We start from the raw sequence: 18,027 nt of genomic DNA, 5'->3' as shown, positions 1-18,027 counted from the left end.
AGGAACAAAAGACGGAGGCAGAAAGGGATTACAAGAATGAATCAGAAATTGATTATTATATCATTAAGAGTAGATACATCAATGAAGCTATTTTTACTGAGAATTGACTATATTCTGAATGATATTAATGATCAAAAGAACTTGCTGTACCATGTTAGGTAACATAAGAACAGGGTTGTGTTGTCTATTCATGCACTGAAAATTTTTATTTTTGTTTCTTAAGTGAAAACCAAGATTGAGAGTTAGTATGTGTAGTGAGGACAGAGATGTGATGAAGTAAGATGGTAATAAAAGATATATTTACATCTAGAGCAATAACCAATGTGTTTTAACTTGGACAAACATGTTGCACAGATGAGAAAAAATTTAGAATATACATTCTTAATTTGTTGTTATAGGCATCTAATCTGTAAAGTCATTGCAGCATCAGGTGAAATATATTGCAGCATTTATTCAAGCTAAATCCTAATCCTGCTATGAGCTACTAGGGAAGCAAACTTAATCTGCTGCTCAGTTCAGTACCATCATCTGGCATTTTGGGTAAGATTTTAGTGAGATCGACAATGTCCACATTTGAGCCTAAGCTTTTCAAAACCACCACCACCACCACCCTTTTTGTCCTATACAAAATAACAGATAATATTGATGTTTATCATTATTATTATTATTATTATTATATAAGGCAGTGAGCTGGTAGAACCTTTAGCACACTGTACAAAATGCTTAGCAGTATTTTGTCTGTAACTACATTGAACTCAAATTCTGCTGAAGTCAACTTTGCCTTTCATCCTTTCAGGGGTCAACAAAATAAGTCCCAGTTAAGTACTAAAAGCAATGTGATTGACTTCCACCTCCCCATAAAAACTGCTGGCCTTGGGCCAAAATTTGAAACCATTATTATTATTTGACTGGTACTTAATTTTATCAATATCAAAAAAATGAAAGGTAACGTTGACCTGCTGGGGTTAACTTTTGCCTTTCATTCTTTCAGGGTCAACAAAGTACTTCTCAGGTACTAAGATCAAAGGTAATAACTAGCCACCCACCACTCAAAATTGCAGTCTTGTAACTAAATCAGAAATCATCTCCATCATCAATTTTCCTATACGAAATAATAGAGATTTTACAGTAACATAAATTTCTAAAGCATACACATATACGCATTCTCAAGCAACTATGTGATTACTCAACCTGCTAGATATAGCAGACACATCTACTTCATATCATGTCTTAATGTTTTAAAAAAAGGATGTAGACAACATTAATCTAGAGAGAATGGTGAATGTTGGAATGGCTTTAATCCCAAATGTGCAACATCAGGGTTGAGCTTGGAGTGCTAAACAACAACAAAATATATACACTGACTGTATAAAAACTAGTCATAATATTTACCATTTGTGATGATGTGTGCTCTGAGTCAGATTTACTAGAATCAAGGACTTCCGTGGCTGAAATAGTAAAGATATAAAACTTATAGACCAAATATATTCCACTCATGTAGACAGAGGGTTTACTGTCTTATATAACAGAGAAAAAGAATGGTAAGAAAGATGACAGTTATGCATTCTACCTAGGCTAGGAATCAGTGAGAAAACTGTGCTTTAGACTACAAAATGACACAAACAAAACAGTTTATATCCACATTCAAATAATGTGTATGTGTACGTGTGTGTGTGTGAGAGAGAGAGAGAGTGAGAGAGAGAAAGAAAGTGAGTGATACAAAGCCAATAACAACTGACCTTGCTAGATTTTCAATCAATAAGAAAACAATGGGTTTGGACATGTGAAGTCACCAGCAGTGGGTCAATGAACAGGTAGTGACAAGAATTCTGTCGACACTAGTATTATGAATTATAATATCCTACCATTAATTCCTTTCTACAATAGTAAATAATAGATAAAAATATAGATATCTTATTTTATATTGAGTACAAAAATGTGGCATAGTGTCGAATGACATTGATAGATGGACACTGTCTTTACTTAATATAAAACAACAGGTCTTAATTGTTGGACAGCCATGATTAACGGATTAGATGGCGAGCAGAAATAAAGTTTGAATAAAAGCCTTCTTTGAACTGGTTTATGACAAATTTTATTCAAACTTCATTCTGAATGGATGCCAAAATGTTCGAGAGGACCCTACCAGACGATCCAACTGAGGAAGATTATATTTACTGGAAACAGATGCTACACATCCGCATAGCAAAAGCAAAAGTTCCAGAGGAATCTAAACTGGAAGTACTTTTAGTCCTCTATGGAGCAAGGACCGTCCCCATCGTCAAAAAATCCGAAACCTTCGAGGCAGCAATAGAATGCCTGGACTCAAAGTTCATAAAGAAAGCTACGAACTCAAAAACAAAAGGAAAACAAGTCTATAAAAGAATTTATGTCAAGCCTTCAGGTACTGGCCAAGAAAAGTAAAATCCAAGCCCTAACAGCAGGCCATTACTGAGAAATTCTAATTGGTGATGCCTTTGTGGCTGGGCTTCAGTCACCATCAATCAGACAAAGACTTCTTGAGTCATCAGACAACGGCTTAGAAACACTCTATAAGCTTACTCAAACCATGGAGGTGGCCATTGAAGAACTCCCAAACTATTGCAAGGCTCAGCTGGTATCAATCAACTACTCCGTCTTGCAACTGCTAAATCAGCATGCTTTTGGTGCAGTGGAGACATCCATAAAAAAAAAAAAAGAAAATCAATGCCCGGCGAAACTCCACTTGCAAAAGGTGTCAGAAGAAAGGCCACTTGGAGAAAGTGTGCCTCTCAAAAAAGCCACAATGAAACAAACGAAACTCCCCTAAAACAGCAGCTATCACAGAGCCTGAGGGCAACTCAGAGGAAAACAGTGATGGGACATTATCATCCCTCATTTTAGGTACAGGACGGCTGGTACCCGTTAAAATTAAGGACAACAATACACAAGCTCTTCTTGACACGGGTTCTGACAGAACATTTATAAAAGTGAATCTTCTTGCAGTCGGGGGATTACAATATGATCATACCTGCCCAGAAAAAGTTAACTTGGCCAACAACACAACACTAGAAATCAAAAGCAAACTACAACTGGGAAATTACGCATATAATGCTAATTTCCTTGTGGCTGACCACCTTGTAGCTCCGGTCATCATCGGAATCGATATCTTCAGTCAACACTCGGTAGTTACAATTGACTTCAAGGACATGCTCAAACCTGTCATTCTGCATGTCCATGTCAAGCCTAAAATGCACCACATACAAACTACTTCCTGGCATTAAGACCTCTAAGCTCAAACCAATTACAACTTCAAGACAGTCCAGAGATGCAGAGTTTATTAAACACAAAATTGACAGGTTACTTTCAGAGGGAATAATTCAGGAAAGCCGTAGTCCTTGGCGAGTTCAATGCTTCGTGACATCTAATGGAAAGAAAAATAGACTGGTGACCGACTACTCTAACACGATAAATATCTACACACAACTGGATGTCTACCCTTACCACTCACCATCAAAACAGATGTTTCCGACCTAGCCTTGGAAAGGACGTTATCACAAGGAAGGCCAGTGGCCTTCTATTCAAGGTCCTTTTCAAAAACAGAAAAACACTAACCCATCATCAAGAGAGACACCTGCACAATCGTAGAATGTTGCCGCAAATGGCACCACCTAATACATATTTCCCCATATTGCAACATTGTCACTGATCAATGCTCAGTGGTGATGATCTTCAATAAGCAAGGGGCATCGAAAATGAAAAACTTATACACTGGCGCTTGGACCTCTTAGACATAAATTACACTATCTCTTATAGACCAGGAACTCAAAACAAAACAGCAGGTACACTATCAAGATGTGCAGCAACAAGAGACACTACAACACTAATAACCCTTCACAAAAACTGTGCCACCCAGGAGTGGCCTGCCTACTTCACTACTGTAAAGTACGAAACCTGCAGTTCTCCCTCAATGAAATCTGCAAAATGGCACTCGCTTGCTTTACATGCAACAAACTCAAACCCTGCTTCCACAAACCACTTATGGGCCAATTAAAACAGGCATCGAGACCTTGGGAGTGCCTCTCCATTGACTCTGTTGGTCTCCTGCCACTGTCCACACAATACCGCTACTTATTGGTAATAGTTGATGAGTACTCAAGGTATCCTTTCACATACCCATGCAAAAACATGAGTACCAAAACAGTAATTTCCCACCTGTTCAACCTCTTTTCATTGTTTGAAGCTCCAGGACTTCTTTCACGCTAACTGAACAATAAAAACAAGAACATCTCCCTATTAACCTCAAGGCAACGGCCAATGTGAAAGGACTAACAATACCCTCATAAAGACCATAAATCTAGCACTTAGTTCACTACAACTAGATAAAAGACAATGGTTGACAGACCTTTCCATGGCACTATCAGCCATGAGAAGACTCCTCTGTACAGCTACCAATACAACGACTCATAAGCAAGTGTTTAAATTTTCAAGATGATCGACATTGGGAACCATTCAACCTGAATTCCTCCAGAATATCGGAAGCGCAATATTGCATTGTCAACATCTCAGAAATATGGGGGATCCACCTGTAGAAAACGTTAAATTGTTGGAAACAATTTCTCCCCACTTTGCACATGTACAATTTAGAAACAGATGAATAGATAGTGTCGATACACAATCTCACTCTAGCAGGACAATCTTTCAATCAAGGAAGCAAAGATAACATACAAATACAACCAGGGCTAACTACATAAACAGAGTTCTATACAGAACAACAAAATCCACAAATAATAAATCAACAAGGAACCAACCTCAACAGTACACCAATAGAAGCAATGTATCAACAAAGAAACAGAACTCATAGACCAGTACCTGAAAACGAGCAGATTAGCAACTGGCAAAGAGTGCTTGAATATAAACAATACAGGTAACAAAACTTGCAAAGAATACCTGAACAAGAGTATTACAGGTAACAAAATGCCAACTATTCAAGGACAAAACGAGACAAGAGAACTGAGATCAGGACAAATTATCAAGACCCCTTTTTATGCACTGTGACTAACTTTTCACTTAGCAGGGAAAACTGTTATGAATTATAATATCCTATCATTAATTCCTTTCTACAATAGTAAATAATAGATAAAGATGTAGATATCTTATTTTGTATTGAGTACAAAAATGCAGCATAGTGTCAAATGACACTGACAGATGCATACTATCTTTAAACAATGCATCTGAATTGTTGGACAGCCATGATTAACAGATTAGACAGCGAGAAGAAATAAAGTTTGAATAAAAGCCTTCTTTGAACTGGTTTATGACAACTAGAAAGATAACATTTTATGTTAACAACAGACACTGCATGTAAATTGTTATTTTTCAGTTTAAGAAACAAAGGTTTGGTTATAAAAATTTATGGATGTGAACATGTAACCACATATTTCAAGACAGGAAACATTACTAACAGACTAAATCAACTGAGCACCACAAACTTCAGAGTTGTTACTTTATTAAAATCAAAGTCACTAGTAAAATTTCCTTCACCTACTTTCAACTGTTTATCCACTTGCTAGGAAGATACAAGTACACCATTAATTTATTAAGTTGTTATGGTTATTAGCCAGCTTTGTATCTGATCACTAGTTTCCTTATGTCCATAACAGACAGTCTATTTGGCCATAAATACTTAATACAGGAGTACAGCTTGCTAGACAAACATTTAGTCGTAGAGTGCGTGAGATAGTGGATTATATGGCACAGTCACAGGAGAACAGACTAAAGTTTGATTAGTTAGTGACACAAAAACAAAATAAAACTGCTCCAACAAAATATGTCTATGCCATGTTAATGGGTAGGCATTGTATCCAAAAATAAACAATAGCTGTACGAGCGGGTACCCAAACGAAACCGGGATTTTACACTTTTATCGCCTTCAAAGTATTCTCCATTTAAAACAATGCATCAGTCCAAATGAGTTTTCCACTGTTTTAAGCAGTGTTGGAACTCTTGCGAAGTGATGCCTTTTAACACTGCCATCATTTTTTTCTTCACCTCTTCCACATCTGCAAATTCCATAGCACTAGATCTCATCACCAATGATGACCTTCAAAAAAAGGTCTGGATCATCTTCCAACTGTTCTTTCAGCTCACGACACACTTTCAGTCATGACTGCTTTTGATTTTCTGTGAGCAAGCAAGGCAAGAATTTTGCTGCAACTCTTTTCATTCGCAATTCCTTGCTCAAAATTCGTTGGTAGGAGCTTCAAGACACACCAATCATATCAACAAGTTTGTCAATTGTTCAGTGATAGTCCTCCAAGAAGAGTTCATGAATTTTCAAGACGTTTTCATTCATTTGGGAGGTTGACAGCTGATCTGAACAAGATTGGTTTTCAAATGACAAGTAACCATTCCTAAAGTGTGAAAACCACTCATAAACTTGTGTTTTGCTCAAGGCAGCATCCTTCTAAGCTGTTTGAAGCATGACAACTGTTTCAACCACCATTTTCCTCAACAGAAAACAGAATTTCTTCATTTCAGCGATCACAAAAATCAACAAAGAGGGAAGAAGCACTGCAAAACAAAGACATACCACATGGCAGTATGACCTGACCCGACACTGCTGGTCAGCAGACTGTTGCCTGAGGGTTGCATCAAGTGGCTTCTAGTGATGGAAGCCTGAACTACATCAGGCTTGTCCCACAGAGAATGTTTCCAGTTACTTTTGGATACCCTCACATATTGTCTATTACTGTAATTCTGTTGTGTAAATATGTTTTTGTTGTTGATTTTTTGCATGTGATCCAGTAATACATGATAGGTGCTAATATGACAATAGAAACAATGTAAGAAACTGAAGATCTATACTTACCATCACTGTCACAGGAGTCCTCCTGGAGAAAGGAAATGAAGTTTGAAAACATGGAGGAAAAGCCAATGAACTAAATTTAGACTATAACTTAGCTGTAATGGATACTAATCTTACTATTAATAATATGCTATAATATAGTATTGGTGATTGGAAGAAACAATTCTGATGGTAATACGTAGTAAGGTAGTGGTGACTGAAGAGGAGATAGAGAGTTAATGAGGTTAATAAGGTGACATCTTAATGATAGTAAACAGTGCATGTATGTGTATGCATATGTGTGTGTGTGTATATATATATATATATATATATATATATATATATATATATATATATATATATATATATATATATATATATATATATATACACACATACATACAAAAATATACAACATATGGGGATTTAGTTCACAGGTGATTTAGACGACTAGGTATGCTAGGTAAGTGCTGTAACAGATTACTAGGGCTCCGAGGTTATAGTGAAGATAGTAGTTATGGAGCCATGCCATTGCAGATTTTGAATATAGCAGACATATAATTGTTAAAGAGGACAACAAACATTAAAGCAAGGCAAACATCTCAAGTCATATACATTATTATTATTGGAAAAAAAATTCAAAGTCTTACAGCTGTTTCTGGGATATTCTATCATCAGCGATAAATAGAGAAAATGAGAAGGGTATAAATTAATGAAATGTTGACAGAGTACAGGAGACATGAAATGTTCTTAATACTGTCCCTCTCCACTGACATTTTACATTAATCACCTTTCTATGTCACTAAATTAGCTCTCCTCCACCACCCTATATTTTTTTACGTCATCTACCTTTATCTCCTCCTCTTCTCTCTTATTTTCTTGGCTATTTTTGTACACTATAGTCTTAGACACTATATTTTTATATACCTTACTTTATCCTTAACTTCCTCCCACACTCTCTTTACCTCTCTATTTATTTATTTTTATTTATTTTTACCACTTAATAGCTACCTCCACTACTATTCTGTTACTGAACGTTCTCATTCTCCCTATTTGTCTCCGATAAGGGAATATCCCATACTCTGGGATATCCCAGAAACAGCTGTAAAACTTTGAATTTTTTTTCCTATAATAATAATGTATATGACTTGAGATGCTTGCCTTACCTTAACATCTGTTGTCCTCTTTAACAATTATATGCCTACAATCACCTATATTATTGATTCTGTTGTTATTTCTAAATTGTTACACTAGATAATAACAGAATCAATGGTATCTTCACAAATTATCTTTCCGTGAATTATTTTTTTCTCATGAATTATTTGCTCCATATTGTAATCAAAATTGTATATTTCACCAATTTTTTCCTGATACCACTTATCTTTCTCACACTCAGGACCATTTCATTTTATATCCATAATAATATTATTAGTACTGTACCTCTCCACTGACATTTTACATAAATCACCCTTCTATGTCAGCAAATTAGCTCTCCACCACTACCCTACATTTATTACCTTCCCCATGCATAATGCCTGCCACTCCCTGCATCCCATCCAACAAAATATCTCTCATGTCTTTCATCCTCTACCTGTCTGCTGCTCTTCACCTCTTTTAGTACTGTCAGTTATTTCCTAATCTACCCTATCACCCCAACTCACATGTATCCCTGATCACCCTTACCCCTTATCCAGCAATCATTATATCAACCCTACTCAACTCTACAGTTATCAACTACTCTTCCATTCAATGTATATTTATCACATTACATTTGTTTTTCATTAATTATATCCACACCCTCTATGCACCAACACACCATTTTCTTCTGTCCCCATTCACTTCTGCTCACCTCCTAACTTGAGGGACTAACCTGACATTTCATCATCACTATTTTATCTCTCCAACTCCATCCTTGTTACACCTACTCTCTCTCTGTCTTCTATAATGTGAGTAGCCATGTTGCTCCTCAACAAAAAACTTCTGTTCCAGTCATTTGTCTCATTATTTAACCTCTTATCTCCTAGCGTAAAGCAACTTCCATCTCAGTAGTCCCAATTAGCTGAAGGGATCTTAATCTTGCCGGCTACATGGTGATCTTACTTGTGCTGGAGCCACAGAAAAAGCACTCGTACACTTTGTAAAGTGATTGGTGTAGGAAGGGCATCTCGCTGTAGAAACCATACCAAAGCAGACCATTGGAACATGATCTATGTCCTCAAATGTGTCAGGGCTGTCCAACCCATCCCAGCTTATAAAATTGACATTAAAAGATACTGATTGTATATTTATGTATATTTATGCAATCCTCAGTAGCCCACTCTACACTATTAATTGGTATATATTACTTCTCTCATTCTTACTCTTTCTCAACAATAGTAAACCATCACCATCATGCAACTAAGTATTCTATTAACTTATATAGAAATTAAATTTCAGCAATTTCTGTTAATAAAACAGATCAACCAATGTAGTGCGATCGTTACATGTGGCCACTACACTATCACTACACTTAATGACTGAACTTCTACATAGAGTTGCTCAATCTCCTCATAATAGCAGAAGAATCACACCCTAGGTTTTAAAAAATTGACATACTGAATGTAGTCCCAGATACCTTCCAAATAGGAGAAAGACAGGATGGTTATGGCCTTTGATAATAGGCCTACTTAGAGCTGGTCTGAGTCAAATCAATAATACTACCACCATCATTCACATTCAACTACACTCTCCCATCACTCTCATCCCAAACTACACCCTATAATCACTCATACTTCAACTACACTCTACCACCACTCACCTTCATAATATTTTCATGATGAATCATCAACTTCTAAATGTGATTATGCAAGCGAAAGATAAATGTAATCATAGAAGTGAAAGATGTGTTTCAACCCAGCAAACAGGATTATGTTATCTGACCAAGTGACCAACTACAGATAACTTAATCAACTCAGACAGTTAATGTATCACCCACTCACCAAAATTATATTATTAACATTTCTATTCAAAGACTAAATCAACCCCAAAAGTTACCAATTTTATTAAATATAACAAAAGACTTATAGTATAAATATTATCTAAGACCAATTATAAAATTGTCAAATATATGATACGAAGTCTTACCTCATTGCTGTTAAAACTGTTTGATTTATTTGAAAATGTAACATTTTGGTAAAGCAGACCTCTACAACGAAAATTTTAAAAAAAAACAACAATTAGATTTCTACAATAACTTAATAGTAAAGAAGAAATTAAAAGTGAAATCAAATAATAAACAATATCAGAAAATATTGATTTCTTACATAGTCAGGCTCTTCATGTGAATTACAAAATATTTGAAAAATGCTACAACTAAGAATCAAAACTGGATTACAAATTTAATCAACCAGATTTTTACCCGTAACCCAAAATATAATTGTCAACATGAAACACACAACAAATCTTTGAAAGTGAATTCATTTATTATTAGACATAAGAATGCATCAGTCAATGACACTCCAACAGGCTTAAAAATAACCTTAGCAATGAACAGCTATCTCCCCTACCATGGAAACTAAACTGCTTAAGAACAGAATCTGCCATGCTTAAGATTAAAGGTTATTCTGACAGCACAATTCTAAAGAAATAGTCATTTCATAAAAAAAAGCCAATCAATCACTCCTTTCGTTTGAAAGAAAGAAAAATATCAATAAATGACATGGCTTCAGTAAACCTTCTTCTGCTCTCTCTCTCTCTCTCTATCTTTCTTCAAAACACAAAACTGGAGAAAGAGCAAAAACAGCTTAAGGAAAACAGGAAAGAAAACAGATGGTACAGGGCAAAGCAGCCTTAAACCAGCAGAGCTCAGAATTCTGGTAGATATGCTCTAGGAGAGAGAGAGAAAGAGAGGGGGAGGGAGCTTTTTGTAACAACCCACTCCAGCTCACAGCTGACCTCTTTGGCAAGGCGAAAAGTAGACAGTAGATATATTCCGAGGAAGCAGTGCATAGTAACTTCAGAATAAATATTTCATGAGGGAATTGTCCTTTTCCATAAAATTTCACTCTTGAAAAAGTAAGGGCAGTAATAGCAAAAGCTCAAGCAGGATCTACTCCAGGACCATCTGGCGCAAATGCTCACTGCTGCTGGAGAGGCTAGTAAAACATTTTCAAATGATCTGGAGCAAAAAAGCATGAAAAAGCTCTAGAAACTTGCCAAGGACTGTTTTATCTCAAAAGAAGCAAACTCAGCCAGATTTGACTAGTTTCAAGAGATCTCTCTGTTAGATGTTGAAGATCTTGTAGGTCATCAATGCCAAGAAATTAATAGTATATCTACATGTCAATGAGTGCATCAATATGAGTGTCCAGGAAAAGCTACTCTGGTTGTTGCAAATAAATCCCATCATTAAGGAGGCAAAGAAGAACACTATTACTCCCACTCAGTCGAGAGGCTATTTTGTTTTATAATTTACTTGGCAACTTCAAAAAAAAAAGAAAAAGCACCCAGTATACTCTGTAGACTGGGATGGCGTTGGAGAGGAGATCCAGTCAATAGAAACCATGCAAAAGCAGATGTTGGACTTCAGTGCTATCCTCCAACTCTCAAACTACCCAACCCAGGCCAGTAGGGAAGATGGACATTAAATGATGATAATGGTATACATATATACAAATACACATATTGTACATACACACACACAAATATGCATTTGTAAACACACATCAACATACATACACCATTTAATTTATGTCAGTGAGTTTGGCTGATTCTGATTGCACTGAAGCCAAATGAGATCCAGCTAGGTTGAAATTAAGTTTGAAAAACTCTGTATAATTATATACGAGTAATAATTAAGAGCAAGCTTAAAAATATACAAGTAACTTAAAGAGAACGTTTATGTAGCATTATACATTTTTTCACAACAAATACTCAGTACTGAATAAAGCAGTACACAATACACAAAATATAAAAAAATGACAATGATTCATTATCTTATAAATTAATTAAGAGATATCTAAACTGTAGCATTGAACAGAATATGATGACATTTAATTAACAACTTGATCAAAATCTGAAAGGTGGAGTGGAGAAAAAACATAGTTACCTGTTGACTGTCCTTCAAGAAAAGGATTCAGTCTAGCAAATTCCTTGTCTTTATACAATGATGAAATTGATGTAGGCAAGCACATTACTTCTTGAAGCCATTCAAATATTTTATGTATGACCTGCCACACATCTTTTATCCTGGTTGTAATCCTACTTTATTTAGCCTGTATACACGTGCATGTGTTTGTGTACTTACTTAGTTTTATATATAATTTTATACATTTTACATTGACATTTAAATATATTTTAAGGTATGGTGCATTTTCTAATACAGACCACTATATAACTACACTGCTTGAAATTTTCCTTCTCCATCTGCATTGAATCTAATAATGTAAAGAAGGTGATACAGTACAATATAAAGGGAAGTGGCACAGTGCAGCATGAAGATGGCAGCACAATGCTTGTTGCCTTTGTTAACTGTCTCACCTGACATCAACAACGGTGAAATGATTGCGACGAAAAACTTTGCCCAATTTATCATTACTGCAGTGAACCAACCAGGGCTTGAGAGGATCATACAACATGTGGGATGATATGTATTTCTTCAAGTAACGAATGATCTGAAAAACAGAAAGACAAATTACTGTTTCAAAAATTTCCACTTACTAAACATAACACTACAAAAACTGGTTCTACAGCCAATACTAATGTTAATGTCATGGCTTTATGTGAGGTACAGAAAGGCTCAAAAGCATGATTCTGCAGAACCATCTTTTGATGTTGCTGTAATGTAGTAATTTGAATTACAGCCTTTACGAATACATTGTAATTCAAATATTTTAGTTCTTGAAACTATTAAAGCCAAAGTTCTGGACTGGAATCTTAAAAACTCTTAGGCTCCTTTGTAACCAAGTCATATAGCAGAATCTATTGAAGAGCTGCAGAAAATTTTTTAGATTAAGTAAAATGGCCTAAAATCCAAAGATCTAAAGGTCAACTGAATAAGTAATCATAGGAGTTACTTTGCTCAATATGTCAGAAGGGAATGAGCAGGAGCTTGATACAGTGTATTGAGTACATGTAACAGGTATAGAGAGAGTGCTGTTGGATTTCACATTTCTCCACTAACTGTCATTTGTCACTTGATGACATGACTTATTTTCAATTTGCCAAGATATATCCACTCAGCTTCCAAAATTTCTTTCATACCTTCTTAAATGAAGTCTTTCTGGCATAAAAGTGTTTTAAATAGCTAACTAACTCAATATCAGCCACCAGAAATAGGCAGTCTACAAAAAAATCTGACATTAGCTCTAGACACTAAAAATCTACTTATCCTCACATGGCAATCTATTGTATCTGACATTCATTGGAATCCTTAGAGTATACAACCACCAACTGAGTTACTTCAGGAGCATTTTTTTTTTCCTAGAAAAACAGCAAAACATGTCTGGTCATGGGGAAATATTACCTTGCTTGGAAACAAGTGAGGATTGGTAACAGGAAGGGCATCAGGCCATAGAAAATCTGTCTCTATAAACACTGACTTATGCAAGCATGATAAACTGGATGTAAAAACAATGATGATGTTGATGGAGTTTTTTTTATATATTTGTAGAGGGGAGAAGAATATAATGATTCTATAATATAACAAATAATGTTTCATTCGAATAGCAAAAGAAATGGTAACTGAATTATCACAAAAAGCTGCAATTACTATCTGTTACCGCTGCTATAATACTCTTACAAACTACTTTCTCAACAGTTTACTGGTAGATATTGGAACTTGTAGTAAATTAAAGCCTGATTTAAATTAATTTCTCTCTTGGGTTAGCCACTTCTTTGCAGAGCAAGCTCAGGAAAGAAATGGTTGAAGTAATAAAGAAACCGTCGTTATATCACAAAACATTACAATAAAAGATGGATTGACCTAACAAGTAGGTACTGCTAGGACTCAGCCAGTATAAACATGCAAAATAAACAGTTGACTTAATCTATTACCCACCACTCATATTTTAAGGCTGATTCTAAAACTATAAGTACCAAATAAAGAATTACCTCAGAGATGCTAAAAGCTTTCCCTGTCGCACCAACAGACTGAAGCAGTTTCAAGAATTCTGGTTTGGGATAAAGCTGAAAAGAATTAAAAAGAAAAATAAATAGGATTTAAACTGGAAGAAATAGGAACAAAATACATTGGTCTACTAATTTTAACTTGACTGCCACCAGAATAGGCAATTCAACTGCCAGCAATATAGACAACTTGACTGTCAACAACAAAACTACTTATGGCATATGGTCTACAATGAGTAATTTTGATAATACATCAGAGAGATCATGAATTGAAATTTGTAATAGCTTTGATGTAATGAGAGTATTAAAAGGTGATGTGGTGACAGACAACTTCAATGATGGCACAACAAGAATAATAAAATAATGAAACTGAATTACTTAACTGGAGGTATGCTACAGTACTTCATAAATTTACAAATATACACTGAGAAATGTTTATATACATACAATGCATTCTATGTAGACTCTCACACACAAATGTTAGTATTGTTGAATAAGTGTTTTACACTATTTTACTTTCCACTTTATGGGGGGCGGGTATATGCATGCATATACACTTTTAGTGTAATATATGGATGCATGGAATCCTGTGGTAATCACAGAAAAACTCCTTTAGTATTCCACATAGTATATCACATAGTAATCCAAAATGGAAGTGTATAATCCAAGATGGGGGAGTAGAGTTTTATGCAGCTGAAATCCAGGAGATCCAATCTATGAAAAAATTATTTCATGAGGAGTGCACAGATCAAAAAAGTCAGGAGGCATGACTTATTAAACCACTTGATATTCATAGGATTATGGCCATTTCATAGCCTTCATCATGTAATAATAACTGCAATGTATAATAAAGTAGCTTATATATCTGCAACAATGTGCACGTTATACATTGCACAATCACAAATGAATGCAAATGTAGAAGGCTAGCTCTTCAGATCACCAGACCACCATGGTTATACTAAAGCCTCAACTCTGCATATACATACAAAAGCATCCTTTATATATACAATATATGGAAGACTGATGATAGATAAAATTAGATTGGTATTGCTAGTTAAGAATAAATGTAAATAATAAATAAATTTGTATGTTATCAATAAAGATGCTGGAGTCAACATACCTAGCTACGGGGCCGATATACTGTGTATACATTGTGTATGTATATATACATATGGGTGTGTGTGTGTGCATAAACATATACAGGGTGTCCACAAAGTCTGGGTACATGGAGTAAACGATTAAATATAAGAAATAATAATTTCTTAAAGAATGTGTTAATCCCCATGTACCCAGCCTTTGTGGACACCCTATATATATATATATATATATATATATATATATATATATATATGTATATATATATATATATATCTTTTATCTTTTACTTGTTTCTGTCATTAGACTGCAGCTATGCTGGGGCACCATCTTGAATCTTTAGTCAAATGAATCAATCCTCGTACTTATTTTTCTACACACACAGATATATATACATACATATGCAACAGGCTTCTTTCAGTTTCTGTCTACCAAATCTACTAACAAGGCTTTGGTCGGCCCAAGGCTAGAATAGAAGATAGCTGCCCAAGGTGCCACACAATGGCACTAAACCCGGAACCATGTGGCTAGGAAGCAAGCTTCTTACCATGCAGCCACTCCTGCACCTATATATATATATATATCTGAGTGGTTGGCGTTAAGAAGGGCATCCAGCTGTAGAAACTCTGCCAAATTTAGATTGGAGCCTGGTGTTGCCATCCGGTTTCACCAGTCCTCAGTCAAGTCGTCCAACCCATGCTAGCATGGAAAGCGGACGTTAAACGATGATGATGATATATATATATATAAATAAAACGATACGGGAGTATGAGAAGAGAGAGAAGATCCTCAGTGCTTATATAATGATGTGGTCAAATATCCTAGGAGCAAAGAAGTGCACAGCCAACAACTTCCAGGCCACCACCAACGACATCCTGGCACTGTATGGACTATACAAGGACCATAAAATGAGGAGTTCCATGGTATTGACACAGAAGAACTAGGCCTCCTCCTGAGACTGACACGTGACAATGATTATTTAGACAAACATGACCTTAGTTGTTTCTGCTCCACTAGATCAATAAGCGGTAAACCCTCTACTATAACTTCTATGGCCAAGAAGACCCTGAAAAAAATGATCAGGTTAAGATGGTCACACATGTGGTGGGTGCGAGTAGCAACACCACACACAAGGGCCATATATTTAAGTTTAATAACAAGATATATGCCCAAGAGGAAGGTGCAGCCATTGGTGTCAGTATTGCTGGCAATATGGTTAACCTATTTATGGTATGGTGGGATAGAAGACTTAAAGGGAAATTAGCAAAGAACTCCATAAACCTAACCATGTACTCCTGCTACGTGGATGATATCAACATAATAGCCAAAGCACCCCTACAAGACAATGTTGATGATCTAGAAGCTAACACTATGGAGAGCATCCAGCAAATAGCTAACTCCATCCACCAGAGCATTGAACTAATGATAGACCACCCTAGTAAGCACCCAAACTATAGATTACCTGCTTTAGACACAGTACTCTGGCTAGAAACGAAGAATGACAGGGTCCAGATCCTTCTCATTATGCCAAACCCATGGCCTCTAAGTACCTTGTTCACAAGAACACAGCAAGTGCAGACAACACCAAGTTCAACATTCTTATAGCTGACTTAATGAGAGTGATGAGGAATGTGTCTCGCATGTGCGATCCTATGGAATTGGAAAGACACATACAACACTTACTTCTTCCACTACATGTAGTTCTCTGGCTAAAATCAAAGGGACAGGATTAGAGTGTACAAAGGTGCCAGGACTAAGTACAAAGCCATCATAGAGAGTGATGCTAAGGGGATCTGTTTGCTGTTCAGGAGTAAATCCTGGAACAGCACAGAAAGGACCAGTAATAAGATAAATAAGGCCAATACTTGGTGTGACAACAAAAACTACCAGAGTGTCATGTTCATCAATGCTACCCTTGGCGGCAAACTAGCATACCTGTTTAGAAAAACATTAAGTAAGGCTAATATACAGATTAAAGTAGTAGAGAAGCCTGGTGTCCCTATAAAATCCTTGATCTGTAGTACCTACCCCATTGATAAGTCCCCTGGTATGGAGTACTACTGTGTTGTATGTAGGATGAACTCACAGGTTAACTGTAAGATTAGGAATGAAGTTAATGATGTACTGAGGGACAGTGCAGAAACATAACTACCTACACTGGAGAGATTGCATAGAGCATAGGAGAGCTTGTAGGTGAACATTGGTGAGAGCTCAAAGAGCTCATCACTGCTCTACCAACATGTTTAGGAAGAACATGGAGGCTCGATTAATAGCATAGAGGTTAAAGTATTATTGACACATAGAACTGACACGACACTGACAGATCACAGAGACTATACACATAGCAGAAGACAAACCGAGCCTCAATAGAAAACATGAATGGAACAGTAACACCCACCTCCACACCACATGACTAAAGACAGAAGGGAAGAGAAGAGAGAGGAAAAAGTAATCATAGATAATACATAGATACATACAGGGTAATACACACACAACAGACATATGCACTTACCTGTGATATATATAAGAAATAGAGATATAAAAATTAAAAAATAAATAAATAAAAATTACATATTGATCACATACCTGTGATAAATATAAGAAATAGAGACAGATAAAATAAATAAATAAATCCATATAAAGGGCATGATACAAACAACACATGGAGCGAACCCATACACACACAACAAGAAATTTCACAAACGGCCACAACAATATCAACAACATGAATAACAATGACAGCAGCAGCGGTGGTGACACCGATGGCAAGAACAACAACAACTACCACAATGGCAACACCGTGGGCAAACACACAAACACAGGGAGATACAGGAACTGTACCAAATCTTCGGGTCTTAGGACAGGAGCAGCACAAGGCAGTGAGAGGATGGGGCTGAGGGGAAGGCCATACTGCTGCTAAGAACAATGACACACACACAAGTATACACACACACACGCATGCACACAAACATGGGTGAAAACGCATGCACACATAACAATAC

General features: G+C 36.2%; 1 protein-coding gene across 10 annotated transcripts in view; it reads right to left on the bottom strand.

Moving 5' to 3' along the window:
* Nucleotides 1–18,027, bottom strand: part of LOC106869951 (E3 ubiquitin-protein ligase Mdm2) — a 111,948-nt gene that overhangs the window by 26,172 nt on the left and 67,749 nt on the right. For all 10 annotated transcript variants that reach the window (XM_052974827.2, XM_089366697.1, XM_089366702.1 and 7 more), the window contains 5 exons: nucleotides 13,916–13,990; nucleotides 12,344–12,477; nucleotides 9,950–10,010; nucleotides 6,851–6,872; nucleotides 1,393–1,448 (listed from right to left, as the gene is read on the bottom strand). In XM_052974827.2, coding sequence (XP_052830787.1) covers nucleotides 1,393–1,448; nucleotides 6,851–6,872; nucleotides 9,950–10,010; nucleotides 12,344–12,477; nucleotides 13,916–13,990 — 348 coding nt within the window. The remainder of the gene's footprint in view (nucleotides 1–1,392; nucleotides 1,449–6,850; nucleotides 6,873–9,949; nucleotides 10,011–12,343; nucleotides 12,478–13,915; nucleotides 13,991–18,027) is intronic.

Source organism: Octopus bimaculoides, chromosome 19 (assembly GCF_046866305.1).
Source record: "Octopus bimaculoides isolate indiv1 chromosome 19, ASM4686630v1, whole genome shotgun sequence".
Classification (NCBI taxonomy): domain Eukaryota; kingdom Metazoa; phylum Mollusca; class Cephalopoda; order Octopoda; family Octopodidae; genus Octopus; species Octopus bimaculoides.
The sequence above is the reverse complement of the archived record's forward strand: the minus strand, read 5'-3'. Positions and strand labels throughout refer to the sequence as shown.